The sequence below is a fragment of the Scyliorhinus torazame genome, chromosome 16, assembly GCF_047496885.1.
Source record: "Scyliorhinus torazame isolate Kashiwa2021f chromosome 16, sScyTor2.1, whole genome shotgun sequence".
In the NCBI taxonomy this organism is placed as follows: domain Eukaryota; kingdom Metazoa; phylum Chordata; class Chondrichthyes; order Carcharhiniformes; family Scyliorhinidae; genus Scyliorhinus; species Scyliorhinus torazame.
In genome coordinates this window covers 157,626,145-157,643,793 of record NC_092722.1, presented here as the reverse complement: position 1 = coordinate 157,643,793, position 17,649 = coordinate 157,626,145, and the positions used below count along the sequence as shown (strand labels likewise).

The following is a 17,649-nucleotide window of genomic DNA, read 5'->3' as shown; positions in this document are numbered from 1 at the left end:
CATGCAGACTCCGCACAGACAGTGACCCAAGCCGGGAATCGAACCACTGTGCTACCATGCAGCCAAGTCTAGTTGAATCTATTAAAATTTAGGAATTTTCGTCTTGTCAACTGATCATTCCTGGTTGTTGGTGTCATTTAAAGTCCAACCATATAAAGAGATGACAATCGAGTATTTTCGGGACACGGTTTCGATGAAGGAGGGAAGTTCCTGCACTGGACGCTTGAGGTGGTCTGCGCACACCTGCCCCTCACCTGCAGTCCGTCAGCGACCTGCCCGCCCACCCGCCATTGGATTGGTGCCGATCCTGACTGGTCAACGGGATCTGTCAATCAGGCAGCGCTGACTTCCGGCGGCTGCGCGCGCCTTGACCGTTGGGTTCGGACGCGCGCGCTGAGTTGGAATTCCAAGATTGGATCGCCGGGTTTGGAACCGGTGGCGGATCACCGCCGGGTCCTTGCGCCGCCCGGCAGACGCTGGATGAACGCGGGGGCGCCCGAGGGCCCCGGGAGGCCGGCTTGTGTCTGTCTCTGTGTTTGGTGGCCGGCCTTCCGGGTGCCGGAAAATCCACATTCGCTCGCCGGCTGCAGCAGGTTCTGCAGCCAAAGTCCCAGTCGCTCCTGCTCTGCTACGATGACCTTATCCCGGGAGAAGCTTTTTCGGTGACGGGACAAGCCGATGGGGATTGTTTAACGGATAATCCTGTAGTAACGGTCAGGCAATCATCAGCATTTTAAATATCATTATAACCTATCTTCGAATTACCAATCAATTGGTTTCATTTTAATCATTATTTAACATTGATGTCTGTGCTTTTTGATTGTAGGGTGTTTACCCCTGTACGTTTGGAAAGCCTGGAGACAATGGGCGGGATTCTCTGATCCTGAGGCGAAGTGTTGACGCTGTCGCGTTTTACGACCGGGTCAACAGGCCCCCAGGAGCAGGGATCCTGGGCGCGATTCTCCACTCCCTCGACTAAGTGCCCACGCCGTCGTGAACGCCGTCGAGGTACACGGCGGCGCGAACCGGCCCCGATCTCGACCGATTCAGGGCCCGAAAATGGGCTAGGATCGGGGCCGCGAGAAACTCGGGAGGCTTGTCGCCAAAGCAGCGTCGTCAGCGCGCGCCTGGCATTGGCGCCGCATAAAAGCTATGCTGCGTCATCCACCGCCTAACTGGCGTCACCCGCGCATGCGTTGTTGCCGTCTTCCTCCCCGAGGCCACCCCGCAAGAAGATGTCGGATGGATCTTGCGGGGTGGCGGTGGAAAGGAGGTCCTCCTTCAGAGAGGCCGGCCCGCCGATCGGTGGGCACCGATCGCGGGCCAGACCCCTTTTGAGTGCAACCCCGGTGAAAGAACCCCCCCCCCTCGCCTGCCCACAGGCCGCGTTCCCGCCGGCAGCGATCAGGTGTGGTTGGCACCGGCGGGAAGCCGTCGCTTAGTGCAGGCTGCTCAGCCCATCTGGGCCGGAGAATAGCGGGTGTAGCGGAGAATCGCCACTTTGGGTAAGACCAGATGTGAATGGCGCCGACGGGACCCGGGCTTTTTGGGCGGCCACTCGGCCCAGCCCGGGTGGAGAATCGACGGGGCGGGTGCGTAGAGCGGCCCCTGACATTGCCTGTGCCGATTCTCCGCTCATCGGCGGGGCGGCGGCGCGTGATTCGTGCCTGCCCTGGGGTGGGCTCAGAGAATCCTGCCCAAGGTTCTTTCTCTCTGGTTTCTATCAGAATTGGGCTGTTCGAGATAATCTTTCTATTAGAGAGAGACAATGGATTATACCGCTGAAGGGCACCATCCCGCATCAAGCATGGAGTAAGGCAAGGAGGCAGATCTGCATGAACTACCACAGCTGGTACGGAGATTGAACCCATGCTGTTGGCACCACACTCCAGCTGAGCTAGCTGACACCCACGGCCCTCCCCAGTTACAGGTGGAGATTGGTCCTTTGGAAATTCCAGTATTTTTTAAATTGATGGGCTGAATTTTCAGCAGAGGGTGGCAGTGGGTCTGGAGACACGGCCAGATTATCTTGTGGGGGAGGTTGGGGGCAGGAACCTAAACAGGACGAAATTCCTGTTGTGCTCAATTCATGACACAATCCCATCCTCACTGGATTTTGATGGAAAAGACTGAGTATAGTGTAGCCACTTAAAATGGCCAACTCCCAATTCAAAATGGTGAACGGCAAAGGCTGATGGGAAAGTCAGCCAACAGGACAAAAACGAGCAGCTGCAGGTTGACTGTGTATATACCTCTGGAAAGGCCAGACAAGATCGATACCAGCAACCATCAGCATAACAAAACACCAGCCATCTGCATACTAATGAGCAATCCCCGGGAACAATAAGCAACATTTAGACACATAAAGCAAAACCAGACTCTTCGGCGCCAGCAGAAGCCTACACAAAAGGAGGTGAACGACCACCTCAAGACCGCCCATCGATCAGGGAACCGCTCCAGCATTGGAGAAAATCGAACCAAGTGATTGGGACAAAGTCCAATCACTTGGAACCAGGTACAGGGTCCGCCCCGAAAGGCGGGAAGCCCCTGGGGACTATAAGAATTGAGCCCCAAGTTCAAGGCGCTCTCGTCCAGCTCTCTTCCACCGCTTGCAGCTCTTCACTCGCTCTTCACTCTTCAACAGCCTCTCAAAACTGTAAGTCTTACTTCAACGCTCGCTACGAGATAGGCGCTCCTAGCTACCAATCTGTACCAACTTCGAATCCCGCAGGCTCAGAACCCGAACGAAAGGCCATTTGTTTCCCTGACCTCGTGGGCCAGTTCCAAGTTAAGTACTGGCCTGTTAGCTGTAGAAGTAGCTTAGACATAGAATTTGTACATGAGTAGTGATTACGGTGTATAATAAATGTGCTTTGATTTAAATCTTACTAAGCGGTGTATTGGATTATTGATCATTACTCGGACTTGAACCACGTGGCGGTATCATAAAGATACCTGGCGACTCGAGCAAAGGTGATAAAACAGAGCAATTAAACTAAGGCAAAATCAGCAACAATGGGAACTACCTGGTTGCAGTAATTAAGGGCACCTTTGAAATGCTTCTTGATTGTGGGGCTGCTGGTCTTTCTATTGACCCTTCAGACTCAGGAGCCCACTTGCCCGCTTCCATTGGATGGCTGCTTGTAAATTTCGCTCTGCGTGTCAGGACCTGGGAATTCTGCCCAATCTGTCAGTATGGATGATGTGGAGATGCCAGCATTGAACTAGGGTGGGCACAGTAAGAAGTCTTGCAACACCAGGTTAAAGTTATTAAAGACTTTAACCTGGTGTTGCAAGACTACTTACTGTTAGTAAGGAAGTATAAGTGTAATTAACCGCATGCTCTTTCTGCAGATCAGGAAAATAGTGATGGCATGAAAATGTTATGGAAATTCAGTAATTTGGAATGTTTTCTGCTCTTTATATATTTTATAAACAATTGGAAAATTTAAGCCGTTTTAAGGCAGGAACAGTTGTGCTAATTAAACTGATGCTTTTGATGTTGTTGAGCCGAGCAACACTGCAAACATATGTTTATTTAAGACAAGCTTGTAACAATGGGGAATATGATGGGTTTTGAATAAAGATAAGAGTTTCAAAGGAGGAGACGAGGTGTGAACTTTGCAGCGACACTAAAAAGTAGACTCACAAAATGAAGGTAATTAAGTTTGACTTCCGAAGAGGTTTGGTCAGATGAGGGAAGATCAAAAGGGAAAGCTATATTTCAGGAGATGATTAAACCTTTGCAAGGATAGCTGCTTCAGACCTCAGCCACAGCAGGAATAGCTGTTTACTTCCAAGCAAGCCATGTCTGTGAATAAAACCTGCCTTGAGAAGTTTTTGTTTCATCTCAGAAGCAGACCCCAAAGAGATATAACTGCCTGGTGTGGTAACTGTTATTGGATTTTGTTTTATAGCTTTAAATAATCTATAAATTGTTGTGGTATGTTTGGGGTGAATTAGCTCTGAACCAATGAAGGTTGTTTGTAACTGGGTAAAGTTAGTGATACTGTGTATAACCATTGGGTTCAATTTTATGGTCCTGTCACAAGGTGGGGCTCGAAAATGCAGTGAGCCATTCAAATGTCCATTGACTTCAGCAGGAATAGAAAATTACACAACTTGTCTTAGTTTACGGGTTGATTGTATTGTTTATTTTGTGGCTTAATAAACATGTATTAAATTTAAAATTATCACAAAATGTTTGGGACATCATTCTCTGGATTTCAAAACATTGTACCAAATTGCAAAATAAAGTTGAGGGCAATTGTTTCAATTTTCCCTTCCGGGATTTGAATAACCCGACATTTACCATCAGCTTTCATTCATTTCATTTTCATTTTTTTCAGCTGCATTCTTGGTAGCAGCTAGAATCTAATAATACTCATGTTAATAATGGAGATACTAATAGTGCCAACAGAGAAATAGATGTGAAATGTACATAGAATCTGTTAATGATGTAACAGTCTTATATATGCAATAAAGTTCATATTTAAATGCACAGTATTCAGTTTGAGACCACTCAAGCACAGCCCAATTTTGGTCCAGGCCCTAACCTTGCCAGAGGTAAAATTCAGGAAAAACTTTGTGAAATTCCTTTCTAACTTCCTAACTCATTTGGATAAACTCCTGAACATCATAACTACGACTACGTAAGGTGCATCTTAGTAAAAAGCTTTTTTTTGAGTCAATAAGTTACGGATTCAAGTCTCAGTTCAGGGACCTGAGCGCATAATCTAGGTTGACATTTCAAAAGTACTTCATTGGCAATAAAGTGCTTTGAGTCTTCCTGATGAGTGAAATACACTAAATATATCCAAATTCCTTTTAACTAAAAACTTAACTGGAAATCAACATGAAGGAAGAATTTGAATTTATATAGCATTGTCTTTCAGCTCAGAGGTTTCTACTTAAAATTATTCCCACTCAATATATTTATTCAAGAAGCAATGAATCTGAGAGGAAATACTTCCAGTTATTCAACATTTTTGTCTACAGATTTTGTAGACCGGACCTGTAGTTTTACAACCCTTATCCAATCTATAAATCTATTTAACAATCCTGTCTCATTCATATTCCTTCGAGTCTCCTTTCTCCCAAAGTAAATGACACTAACTCTTGGAATCTCCCCTCAGATCTAAGAGCTCACATTTTGCTATCATTTTGGTTGTCCTTCACAGCTTCAAAGAACAAAGAAAAGTACAGCACAGGAACAGGCCCTTCGGCCCTCCAAGCCTGTGCCGACCATGCTGCCCGACTAAACTACAATCTTCTACACTTCCTGGGTGCGTATCCCTCTATTCCCATCCTATTCATGTATTTGTCACGATGTCCCTTAAATGTCACTATCGTCCCTGCTTCCACCACCTCCTCCGGCAGCGAGTTCCAGGCACCCACTACCCTCTGTAAAAAAAACTTGCCTCGTACATCTCCTCTAAATCTTGCCCCTAGCACCTTAAATCTATGCCCCCTAGTAATTGACCCCTCTATCCTGGGGAAAAGCCTCTGGCTATCCACTCTGTCTATGCCCCTCATAATTTCGTAGACCTCTGAGGTCACCCCTCAACTTCCGTCGTTCCAGTGAGAACAAACCGAGTTTATTCAACCGCTCCTCATAGCTAATGCCCTCCATACTAGGCAACATCCTGGTAAATCTCTTCTGCACCCTCTCTAAAACCTCCACATCCTTCTGGTAGTGGAACTCGCTGCCGGAGGAGGTGGTGGAAGCAGGGACGATAGTGACATTTAAGGGACATCGTGACAAATACATGAATTGAACACTATACTCCAAGTGTGGCCAAACTAAATGTTATAACCTGCCTGCTTACCATAGGCTGGGGACTAATGACAATCCCACAATCCTGTGGGAGTATGAGCTTCCCCAATGAGGGGGGGAGGGGGGGGGGGCGGAGAAATCATTAGCAGACTCCCTGTATAAATAAAGCTTGCCAGTTTGAAACTAGCAGGAAGGAGTAAGCAGCAAGTGAGGTTGCTGCTGTTGTGTGTGTGTATATATATATATATATATATATCTGTGATTGTAAATAAATGTTATTTCTTATATCATTGAAACTCGTGCTGGATTCTTCGTGGCCCTCACAAAACTGGCGACGAGGGTTAAAGTGAATAGCTGTCTACACTGAAGCCACCTCCCTGGATTTTTGTTGGATACAGGTTGGAAGTTGTTTTCTATTACACCATGCCTCTGTACGGACGTTTGGATGTTTTTGATGCTGCGCTGGAAAGCTAGAACCAGTATGCACAATGGATGCGTTACTATTTCCGGGCAAACAATATCACTGAAAACGAGCGCCAGATGGTCATATTGCTCACCGCCTGCGGCCCTCATACGTTTGGGGTAATTAGGAGCCTTACGTACCCAGCTGCGCCGGACACCAAAACGTTTGAGGAACTTGCGAACTTAGTGGGGCAGCATTTTAACCCAGCCCCGTCCACGATAGTCCAACGTTACCGGTTTAATACCGCTGAGAGGACCCCAGGAGAATCCCTTGCCGACTTTCTATCCAGGCTACGTAGGATTGCGGAGTACTGTGACTATGGTGAGACCTTGTCCTTCCATGTGGATGAACCTGCGGCGACTACTCCTGAGGACGTGGAGACGGAGGACGACTGCCTGCAGCTGCATTGTGTGGCAGCTCCCTGTGTGGCCCCCGTTAAGGTGACAGTACGGGTCAATGGTCACCCGCTCGAGATGGAGTTGGACACTAGCGTAGCGGTCTCCGTGATCGCCCAGAGGACATTCAAGCAGGGTATACAGACCCTTACATTAACCGACACACAGGCCAGGTTGGCCACCTACACGGGGGAACCATTGGACATCGCAGGAACTACGATGGCCCCTGTTGTTTATGGACGCCAGGAGGGGCATTTCCCACTTATCGTGGTGCGCGGACATGGGCCCAGCCTGTTAGGTCGGGACTGGTTACACCATTTGCGGTTGCAATGGCAGCACATCCTCCAAACAGTTTCTGGAGGGTTGACTGAGGTGCTAGGACGATACCCAGATGTATTTCAGCCCGGTTTGGGGAAAATAAAAGGGGCTGTAGCCCATATCCAAGTCGAACCAGGAGCCACGCCGTGCTATTTCCGGGCGTGCCCTTACGCCTTGCTCGAGAAGGTAGAAGGGGAGCTCACTCGTTTGGAAACTTTGGGTATTATCAGGCCCGTCCATTTCGCTGACTGGGCAGCACCAATTGTACCTGTAATGAAGCCAGATGTCACAGTTCGCTTGTGCGGCGACTATAAACTTACAGTGAATATGGCTTCCCGACTCGACCGATATCCAATGCCTCGCATAGAGGATTTCTACGCGAAGCTTGCAGGCGGACTCTCGTTCACAAAATTAGATATGAGTCACGCCTACCTACAGTTGGAGCTGGACCTTGCATCCCGACCATATGTAACGATTAATACACACCGGGGCCTGTATGAATATACGCGTTTGCCCTTTGGAGTATCCTCTGCCTGCGCTATTTTTCAACGCGTTATGGAGGGCATTTTGAGAGGTTTACCGCGTGTCGCTGTCTACTTAGATGACGTTTTGATCACAGGGACGTCAGAGCAGGAACATTTGGAAAATCTGGAGACTGTCCTTCGACGCTTTTCGGAGGCTGGCGTCTGTTTACGTCGCACAAAGTGCGTCTTTCAGGCGAAGGAAGTAGTCTACCTAGTTTATCGGGTGGACCGCGAAGGTTTGCACCCCGTCGCAGAGAAGGTGCGCGCGGTTCAACAGGCCCCCGCCCCGACTGACACTTCGCATCTTTGTTCTTTTCTTGGCCTCGTAAACTATTATGGGAAGTTCCTCCCCAATCTGGCAACTACGCTGGCCCCGTTGCATCTTCTGCTAAAGAAAAATCACACCTGGGTTTGGGGTCAGCTGCAAGAAACCGCTTTCCGGCGGGTAAAACAACAATTGTCGTTGTCTGGGTTACTAACCCACTATGATCCTGGAAAGCCTTTGCTCGTCACATGTGATGCATCCCCGTATGGTATTGGGGCCGTCCTGTCCCACAAGATGGAGAATGGGGCCGAGCAGCCGATAGCTTTCGCCTCCCGCACATTGACTGCAGGGGAAAAAAAGTACGCGCAGATCGAGAAGGGGGGCCTGGCAGTGGTCTTTGAGGTGAAACATTTCCACCAGTACTTGTGTGGCCACCACTTCACTATCGTGACTGATCATAAGCCTCTGCTGGGACTTTTCAGAGAGGATAAGCCAATACCGCCCATTGCTTCCGCACGGATCCAGCGCTGGGCTTTGTTGCTCGCTGCATACGAGTATTCTCTGGAGCACAAACCAGGAAAGCAGATAGCGAATGCCGACGCACTGAGCCGATTGCCTTTATCGACCGGCCCCATGTCGACCCCCACGACCGGTGAGGTGGTTGCAACCCTAAATTTTATGTACACCTTGCCTGTCACGGCATCATAGATCCGTGAGTGGACCCAGACGGAGCCAGTCCTGTCAAAGGTTCGACACATAGTCCTGTATGGTGGGCAGCATAGACAGCTCCCAGGCGAGTTGCGGGCATTTTCCTCCAAGCTGTCAGAATTCAGCGTGGAAGACGGCATCCTCTTGTGGGGGACGCGTGTGATTGTCCCGGAAAAAGGACAGGAGCTAATACTAAGAGACTTGCACAATGGGCATCCATATGTGACCAAAATGAAAATGTTGGCCCGGAGTTATGTCTGGTGGCCAGGCCTCGACACCGACTTTGAGAAGGTGGCCCAAAACTGCTCCATTTGCCAGGAGCATCAGAAGCTTCTGCCAGCCGCGCCCCTACATCACTGGGAATGGCCAGGGCGGCCTTGGGCGCGCTTGCATGCGGATTTCGCCGGCGCTTTTCAAGGATCCATGTTCCTTTTATTAATCGACGCCCAGTCTAAATGGCTAGAGGTGCATAAGATGCTAGGCACAAGGTCCTGCGCAACAATTGAGAAGATGCGTTTGTCTTTTAGTACACATGGCCTCCCCGAGGTGGTCACGGATAACGGCACTCCATTCACCAGTGAGGAGTTTGCGAGGTTCATGAAGATGAACGGTATATGCCATATCTGCACTGCCCCTCACCACCCGGCTTCAAATGGGTTGGCAGAGCGCGCAGTGCAGACATCCAAACGAGGCCTAAAAAAGCAGTCTTCCGGGTCAATGGACACGAGACTGGGTCGTTTTTTGTTTTTGTATCGAACCACCCCCGATGCGGTGACTGGGGTATCTCCCGCAGAACTCCTAATGGGCCGGAGACTTCGCACCCGCCTTAGTATGGTTTTCCCGGACATTGGCACAAAGGTACGCCGCACACAAGAATAGCAGGGACAGGGTTTGTCTCGGCATCGGCCAATTCGGCAGTTTGCACCCGGTGACACAGTGTTCATTCGAAATTTTGCTGGGGGTGCCCAGTGGGTCCCTGGCTTAATCTTTCGCCAAACGGGCCCTAGATCTTACCAGGTGCAAGCCCAGGGTCGTCTCCAGCGCAAACATGTAGACCACGTTCGGTCCAGAAGACTATCCTTTCCAAAGATTCCCCGCCCCCAGATCATTTCTACAGCTGCAGAGACCAGAGACAATGGAAAGTAGTCCTCACAATCTTCCTCTGGTGCCTCACTCAAAGCCTGTGCCGGTCGTTACAGAACTGCGCGGAGATAGAGACGGCGAGATGACAGAGGCAGTAGACTCTGACTCCGAGATGGAGACACAGGACGCATCGGAGGGGGAATCCTCGGGCCCACGGGCCGCGGATGTACAACCGTTATGCCGTTCATCACGGAAGCGCCACTCTCCGTCTCGTTACACGCCGCCCGATCCAGCGCCTCGTGCAAATGGTGTCCAGCCTGCGGCAAAACAAGTCCGACGCCCTCTTTCGCCAGGGTCTTCGGTGGATTTCTTGGACTTCGGGGGGGGGAGGGATGTTATAACCTGCCTGTTTACCATTGGCTGGGGAGGAATGACAATCCCACAATCCTGTGGGAGTATGAGCTTCCCCAATGAGGGGGGCGGAGAAATCATTAGCAGACTCCCTGTATAAATAAAGCTGGCCAGTTTTAGCAGGAAGGAGTAAGCAGCAAGTGAGGTTGCTGCTGTTGTGTATATGTTATTGTAAATAAATGTTATTTCTTGTATCCTTGAAACTCGTGCTGGATTCTTCGTGGCCCTCACAAAACTAAGGTTCTATACAGCTGCAACATGACTTGCCAATTCTTATACTTAATGCCCCGGCCAATGAAGGCAAGCATGCCGTATGCCTTCTTGACTCCCTTCTCCACCTGTGTTGCCCCTTTCAGTGACCTGTGGTCCTGTACACCTAGATCTCCTTGACTTTCAATACTGTTGAGGGTTCTACCATTCACTGTATATTCCCTATCTGCATTAGACCTTCCAAAATGCACTTCCTCACATTTGTCCAGATTAAACTCCATCTGCCATCTCTCCGCCCAAGTCTCCAAACGATCTCAATCCTGCTGTATCCTCTGACAGTCCTCATCGCTATCCGCAATTCCACCAACCTTTGTGTCATCTGCAAACTTACGAATCAGACCAGTTACATTTTCCTCCAAATCATTTATATATGCTACGAACAGCAAAGGTCCCAGCACTGATCCCTGCGGAACACCACTAGTCACAGCCCTCCAATTAGAAAAGCACCCTTCCATTGCTACTCTCTGCCTTCTATGACCTAGCCAGTTCTGTATCAACCTTGCCAGCTCACCCCTGATCCCGTGTGACTTCACCTTTTGTACCAGTCTACCATGAGGGACCTTGTCAAAGACCTTACTGAAGTCCATATAGACAACATCCACTGCCCTACCTGCATCAATCATCTTTGTGACCTCTTAAAAAAACTCTTATCAAGTTAGTGAGACATAACGTCCCCTTCACAAAACCATGCTACCTCTCACTAATACGTCTATTTACGTCCAAATGGGAGTAGATCCTGTCTCGAAGAATTCTCTCCAGTAATTTCCCTACCACTGACGTAAGGCTCACCGGCCTATAGTTCCCTGGATTATCCTTGCTACCCTTCATAAGGAACAACATTGGCTATTCTCCAGCCATCCGGGACATCACCTGAAGACCGTGAGGATCCAAAGATTTCTGTCAAGGCCTCAGCAATTTCCTCTCTAGCCTCCTTCAGTATTCTGGGGTAGATCCCATCAGGCCCTGGGGACTTATCTACCTTAATATTTTTCAAGACGCCCAGCACCTCGTCTTTTTGAATCTCAATGTGACCCAGTCTATCTACACACCCTTCTCCAGACTCAACATCCACCAATTACTTCTCTTTGGTGAATACTGATGCAAAGTATTGATTTAGTACCTCACCCATTTCCTCTGGCTCCACACATAGATTCCCTTGCCTATTCTTCAGTGGGCCAACCCTTTCCTCTTGCTTTTTATGTACGTGTAAAAAGCCTTGGGATTTTCCGTAACCCTATTTGTCAATGACGTTTCGTGACCCCTTCTATCCCTCCTAACTACTTGCTTAAGGTCCTTCCTACTTTCTTTATATTCCACACAGGCTTCGTCTGTTCCCAGCCTTCTCGCCCTGACAAATGCCTCCTTTTTCATTTTGACGAGGCCTACAATATCTCTTGTTATCCAAGGTTTCCGAAATTTGCTGTATTTATCCTTCTTCCGCACAGGAACATGCCGGTCCTGAATTCCTTTCAACTGATATTTGAAAGCCTCCCACATGTCAGATGTTGATTTACCCTCGAACATCTGCCCCCAATCTAGGTTCTTCAGTTCCCGCCTAATATTGTTATAATTAGCCTTCCCCCAATTTAGCACATTCACCCTAGGACCACTCTTATCCTTGTCCACCAGCACTTTAAAACTTACTGAATTGTGGTCACTGTTCCCGAAATGCTCCCCTACTGAAACTTCTGCCACCTGGCTGGGCTCATTCCCCAATACAGTACAGCCCCTTCCCTAGTTGGACTGTCTACATATTGTTTTAAGAAGCCCTCCTGGATGCTCCTTACAAACTCTGCCCCGTCTAATCTCCTAGCGCTAAGTGAGTCCCAGTCAATATTGGGGAAGTTGAAGTCTCCCATCACAACAACCCTGTTGTTTTTACTCGTTTCGAAAATCTGTCTCCCTATCTGCTCCTCTATCTCCCACTGGCTGTTCCTGATCTCTACCCATATAGCCTCGCTGCCCTCTGAGGTGTCCTCCCGTAGTACAGCTGTGATATTCTCCCGAACCAGTAACGCAACTCCGCCACCCCTTTTACATCCCCCTCTATCCCGCCTGAAACATCTAAATCCTGGAACGTTTAGCTGCCAATCTGTCCTTCCCTCAACCAGGTCTCTGTAATGGCAACAACATCATAGTTCCAAGTACTAATCCAAGCTCTAAGTTCATCTGCCTTACCCGTAATACTTGTTGCATTAAAACATATGCACTTCAGGCCACCAGACCAGCTGTGTTCAGCAACATCTCCCTGCCTGCTCTTCCTCAGAGCCATACTGGCCCTATTCCCTAGTTCTCCCTCAATGCTTTCACCTTCTGACCAATTGTTCCGGTGCCCACCCCCCTGCCATACTAGTTTAAACCCTCCCGTGTGACACTAGCAAACCTCAATGTGCAGGGGTACCAAAACTGAACAGAAAACTCAATATTTCAAACCAGTTCAGTTACAAACAGTTTTAAAATTTCCTCATTCTGTAAACTAATATATTCAAAGGTTTGTGCATGTTTGTGTTCCTGTCCATAAAAACATACTATTGCAATTGTGACTGAATAATTTCTGCACCGACTCTGAAAGTGCTCCCTAACCTTGGCCCATAATCCCATAATCCACCTAATCGTTGGACTCTAAGGACAATTTTTAGCGTGGCCAATCCACCTAATTTCCTATCTTATCAAACCCTCATAATCTTGTATATCTCTCACCCTCAGTCTCTCTTGTTTGAGAAAAGAACATTAACATGTTCAATCTTCCCTGATAAGTATAACCCCTCAGTCTGGGATATGGTAAATTTCTTAGATTGTAATCCCATTTCTGGCATTTGTACAATATTGATTTTTATTATATGAAAACACAACCTCAAGTTCTGTATACTCTCTGCTTTCAATCTATTTGTTAAAACAAATGTCAATCCATATTGGATCCATATTGATTCCAATGGAATGCCTTTCATGCAGATATCATGTTGGGTAAATACTGTTTCTGTCAAAGAATGTTTTATTAAAATGTGTTGGATAGTGCATTATTCAGTTGAGAATAGAATGATTATCCATTGTGAATGACTCTAGAAGTGGACTAAACTGAATTAAACATGAAGTTGTATTGATAAGTTTAAATGAAATAAGAACAGTGGTTGGCTATCCGGCCCTTTGAGCATGCTCTGCCATTCAGTAAGACCATGGCTGATCATCTTTCGCAATTGCACCTTTCTGCACTAACTCCAAATCCCTCCATTCCCTTAATAACCCAAAATGATTGATCTCTTGTCTTGAAAATACTCAATAACAGTATCCATAGTAATCATAGAATTTACAGTGCAGAAGGAGGCCTTTCGGCCCATCGAGTCTGCACCGGCTCTTGGAAAGAGCACCCTACCCAAGCCTACCCCCCCACCCTATCCCCATACCCAGTAACGCCACCCAACTCTATGGGTAAATTTGGACACGAAGGGCAATTTAGCGTGGCCAATCCACCTAACCTGCACATCTTTGGACTGTGGGACGAAACCGGAGCACCCGGAGGAAACCCACGCACACACGGGAAGAACGTGCAGACTCCGCACAGACAGTGACCCAAACCGGGAATAGAACCTGGGACCCTCAAGCTGTGAAGCAATTGTGCTAACCACTATGCTACCCGTGCTGCTATAGTGCTCTGGGGTAGAGAATTCCAAAGATTCAGAGTGAAAACATTTCTCCATGTCTCAGTCCGTTTTTATAAAAATGTATTGATGGGATGGGGCGAGGCAGTATTTATTTCCCATCCCTAATTGTCCTTGAGAAGGTGGTAGTGAGCTGGTGGTGAACCACTGCAATCCCCGTGAGGTTGTAATCCCTAATTTTAAACTCCATAGCCAGGAGAAACATCCTGTGTCTATCCTGACAACCCAAAAATAATGCTATGCTTTTCTCACTCTTCTAAACTCTGGAATACAGGCCTAATCTATTCGATCTCTCCTCATGGGACAATCCCACCCCCATCCCAGGAATAAGCCTAGCGAACTGTTATGCTCACTCTAAAGCAAGTATATTCTTCTTTAGGGAAGGGGACCAAAAATGATAGTCTAAGGGTGGGATCTTTCGGTCTGACAAAGTGAGTGGACTTTTGATTGGCTCGCCCCACCTGCCGGGATGCGATCTGTCGTCGGACCAGGGTTGGAAAATCCCAGTTTAAACATACCTTTTGTCTTTTACATTTATTTATTTCCAACAATTCAATACAAATTCAATCCATGTTGTAGAATTACATTTATATTCACGTATCTCTGATTTTTAAAAATAATTTGTGTTTTTGGATCCACAGGGTTCACTCTGGAAATTGTACAGGCAAAAGCTGTTGGTGTACATTGAACGCTTAATACAGGCTCTTTTTGGGAATGGCTACCTGTTGGTTTCAGGCAGTGAAAGTGATTCAACATGGGAATGTTTCATTCAGTCACTGAAACAGCAGCATATCATTTCTGGAGAAACCCACCGTGGAGTGCAACAATATTCAGTTTGCAACACGTATTCAAGACCCTTAGTTATAATTTTAGATGACAACTTCTACTATCAAAGCATGAGATACGAAGTTTACCAGATAGCAAGGCGAAGTAAGTCTCCTGAAGCAAGCAATATTTGTTAACCCACAATTGTATGTAAATTAAGATTATTTATACAAATATTAGACAATGACGTATTTTGTATCTGCTTTGCTCACTACTTGCTTCCAAAGATGATTTTAACATTCAGCGCCTCTACTGATATTTTTCAGCCTTTCAATGTAGCATTTTCTTGTAAATTGAATGTTTTGAGACTTTCTGGTTCAGTGGCAAGATGCAAATAGCCTAAACTTGTTTTGATATATTTTCATTAAATATTTTGCCATCAACACAAGTCCCTTAAAAATAGAATTATGATACAGAATTAGTAAATAGCATAGTACTGGCTAAATTTCAAATAATGGAAGACTGTCGTTACTATCTAACCTTAAGAACTGCAGAATTAAATTTTGTCAAAGAAAGGCTGCGTTTTGCTATATGTAGTACTAGATTCCTTATTAACAGAGAAAGTGTAGACAGTTTACCTTTTGTTTGAAGCATAGCTCATGGAATTTTATAGCTCAAAAGGGGGGCCATTGGACCTTGTGTCAGTGCTAGCCAAAGAGAGCTGTACTGCTTAACCCACTTTTCAGCTCTTGGTCCACATCATTTTGGGTCATGGCATTTCAAGTGCATATTTAAGTACTTTAAAAAAAAATGATTAGAGTTTCTGCTTCTCCCACCTTTTCAGAGAGTTCCAGACCGCCACTATCCTTTGGGTAAAAAAACGAATTCTCTGCACTCCTGTAACCCTTTTACCAATTACTTTAAACCTATGTCCTCTGGTTATTGACCTCTTGTGCAAAGGGGAATAGGGTTTTCCTATCCAATCTTCTTAGACCTTTATTTTATACATCTCAACAAAATTTCCTCCCAGTTTCCTCTGTTGCAATAGAAACAACTTAGCCTATCCAATCTTCCCTCATAGCTAAGATTAATCAATCCTGGCAATATCCTTGTAAATCTTCTATTTACCCTTTCTAATGCAATCACATCTTGTAATGTGACGATCAGAACTGTGTGTGGTAGACTGACTAGTATTTTCTTCAGTTCTAGCATAACCTCCCTGCTCTGATATTCTATGCATCAGCTAATAAAAGTATATCCTGCATGTCTTCTTAACCACCTTCTGTACCAGTCATGGATGTGTGCATATGCACGCCAAGGATCTTTTGTTCCTTTACACATGTTGATGTTGTGATCGCTTGTGTACACCCTTTGTTCATATGTCTACATCGGGCAGTGATAGATTGGAAAATGTTCCAGTGAGATTTTCTGTACTATTGAAATGATTAGGATTGCAAGAATTCTGCATCCTTCATAGGGGCTGGTTTAGCACAAGGCTAAAGAGCTGACTTTAAAGCAGACCAAGGCAGGCCAGCAGCACTGTTCAATTCCTGTACCAGCCTTCCCGAACAGGCGCCGGAATGTGTCGACTGCCGGAATGTGTCGACTAGGGGCTTTTCACAGTAACTTCATTTGAAGCCTATTTGTGACAATAAGCGATTTTCATTTTCATTTCATTTCCTTCCAGGCCATGTCCCTAGCCAGGGTTTGGTTTGTTTTACTCTCATCTCAGGAATGCTTCAGAATGGTGGCTGGAGCTTTTAGGTGTTAGTTACCATTTCTAAACTGAATATCTCATTCAGAAAAACCACACAGGGGTCCTAAGCGAAACATGTAAATTTCAGAATGGTGCAATGCAGGAATGCACATTGATTGGATCAGGTAGACTTAGTTTCGTATTGAATTTAATGTACCAGGCTTGGGAGTGCTTGACATGACTACTGTCATTCGCAGTACTTTGTATTGTTCCTCAGAGAAACTCAAATGTGCACTAATATACTATATACTGGGGTAGAAATTCCATTTCTGCACTCACCAGACAATGATTTTAAACCCAATCACTTTTGTGGAATCAAATTCCCAGGCCAGTGAGTGCAGAAGCAGGTTCTTTCCCATTGTGTCTCACTTTTAAATAATATGCTTCATTATAACTTTAGAAATGATACTTAAGATCAAATAATCGTCAGTTACATATTTCTTTAAAAGATTCCCTAGGCTTCTTTCAGCTGTTTCTGGAGTGCCCACTTGAATTGTGCCTGCAGAGAAATCATGAACGAGGCAGTCTGGTAAACGATGAAACAATACGGTTGATGTCAGCAAAAATCCAGCTACCCGATCCTGAGAAAAATTCATGGGAAAAGACCAGTTTGATAATGAAAAGTGCAGAAAATGAACTGGAAGAGGATATGTAAGTGTTAAGTGCTAATTACCAGAAACCTACTTTCACACTTGTTTTAAATTAGGAAAAAGACAAAAAAAAGTAAGTGAAATTGTACATCAATGTTTTTTGGAAATTAATTTTCTTCAATTAATTGTTGGGAGTGTGATTTTCTGAGAATATTTCAGGATTTATATTGATCCCATTGACAGACCTGCACGTCAATGGAACTTTGATTGATAGGATGGAAGCTCAATGTGTCAAATTGAAGTGTGCTAAAGAATTCCTGCTTTAATAGCAACCTGGAGAAAATCAAAACTTAGCAATCTTGCAAATCCTGCATTGTATAAATTGAAGTAATTCTATTTTGGGTCTTGTCTTCAATTTTTTTCATAACCTTAACTGTGTTTGGTATAAATAGTGACAGTAGTCCACTGGTAATTATTTTCTATCCTTTCATGAAATGAAATGAAAATCACTTATTGTCACAAGTAGGCTTCAAAGGAAGTTACTGTGAAAAGCCCCTAGTCACCACATTCCGGCGCCTGTTTGGGGAGGCTGGTATGGGAATTGAACAGTGCTGCTGGCCTGCCTTGGTCTGCTTTAAAAGCCAGCTCTTTAGCCCTGTGCTAAGCCAC

The 17,649-nt window shown here is 46.1% G+C and overlaps 1 protein-coding gene across 1 annotated transcript in view; it reads left to right on the top strand.

Moving 5' to 3' along the window:
* Positions 1–377: 377 nt before the first annotated feature.
* Positions 378–17,649, top strand: part of LOC140392305 (L-seryl-tRNA(Sec) kinase) — a gene marked incomplete at its 5' end in the record, with an annotated part of 40,992 nt that continues 23,720 nt past the window's right edge. Inside the window, 3 exons of the mRNA XM_072477621.1 lie at positions 378–713; positions 14,511–14,799; positions 16,840–17,041. Of these exons, the coding sequence (XP_072333722.1) occupies positions 378–713; positions 14,511–14,799; positions 16,840–17,041 (827 nt within the window). The remainder of the gene's footprint in view (positions 714–14,510; positions 14,800–16,839; positions 17,042–17,649) is intronic.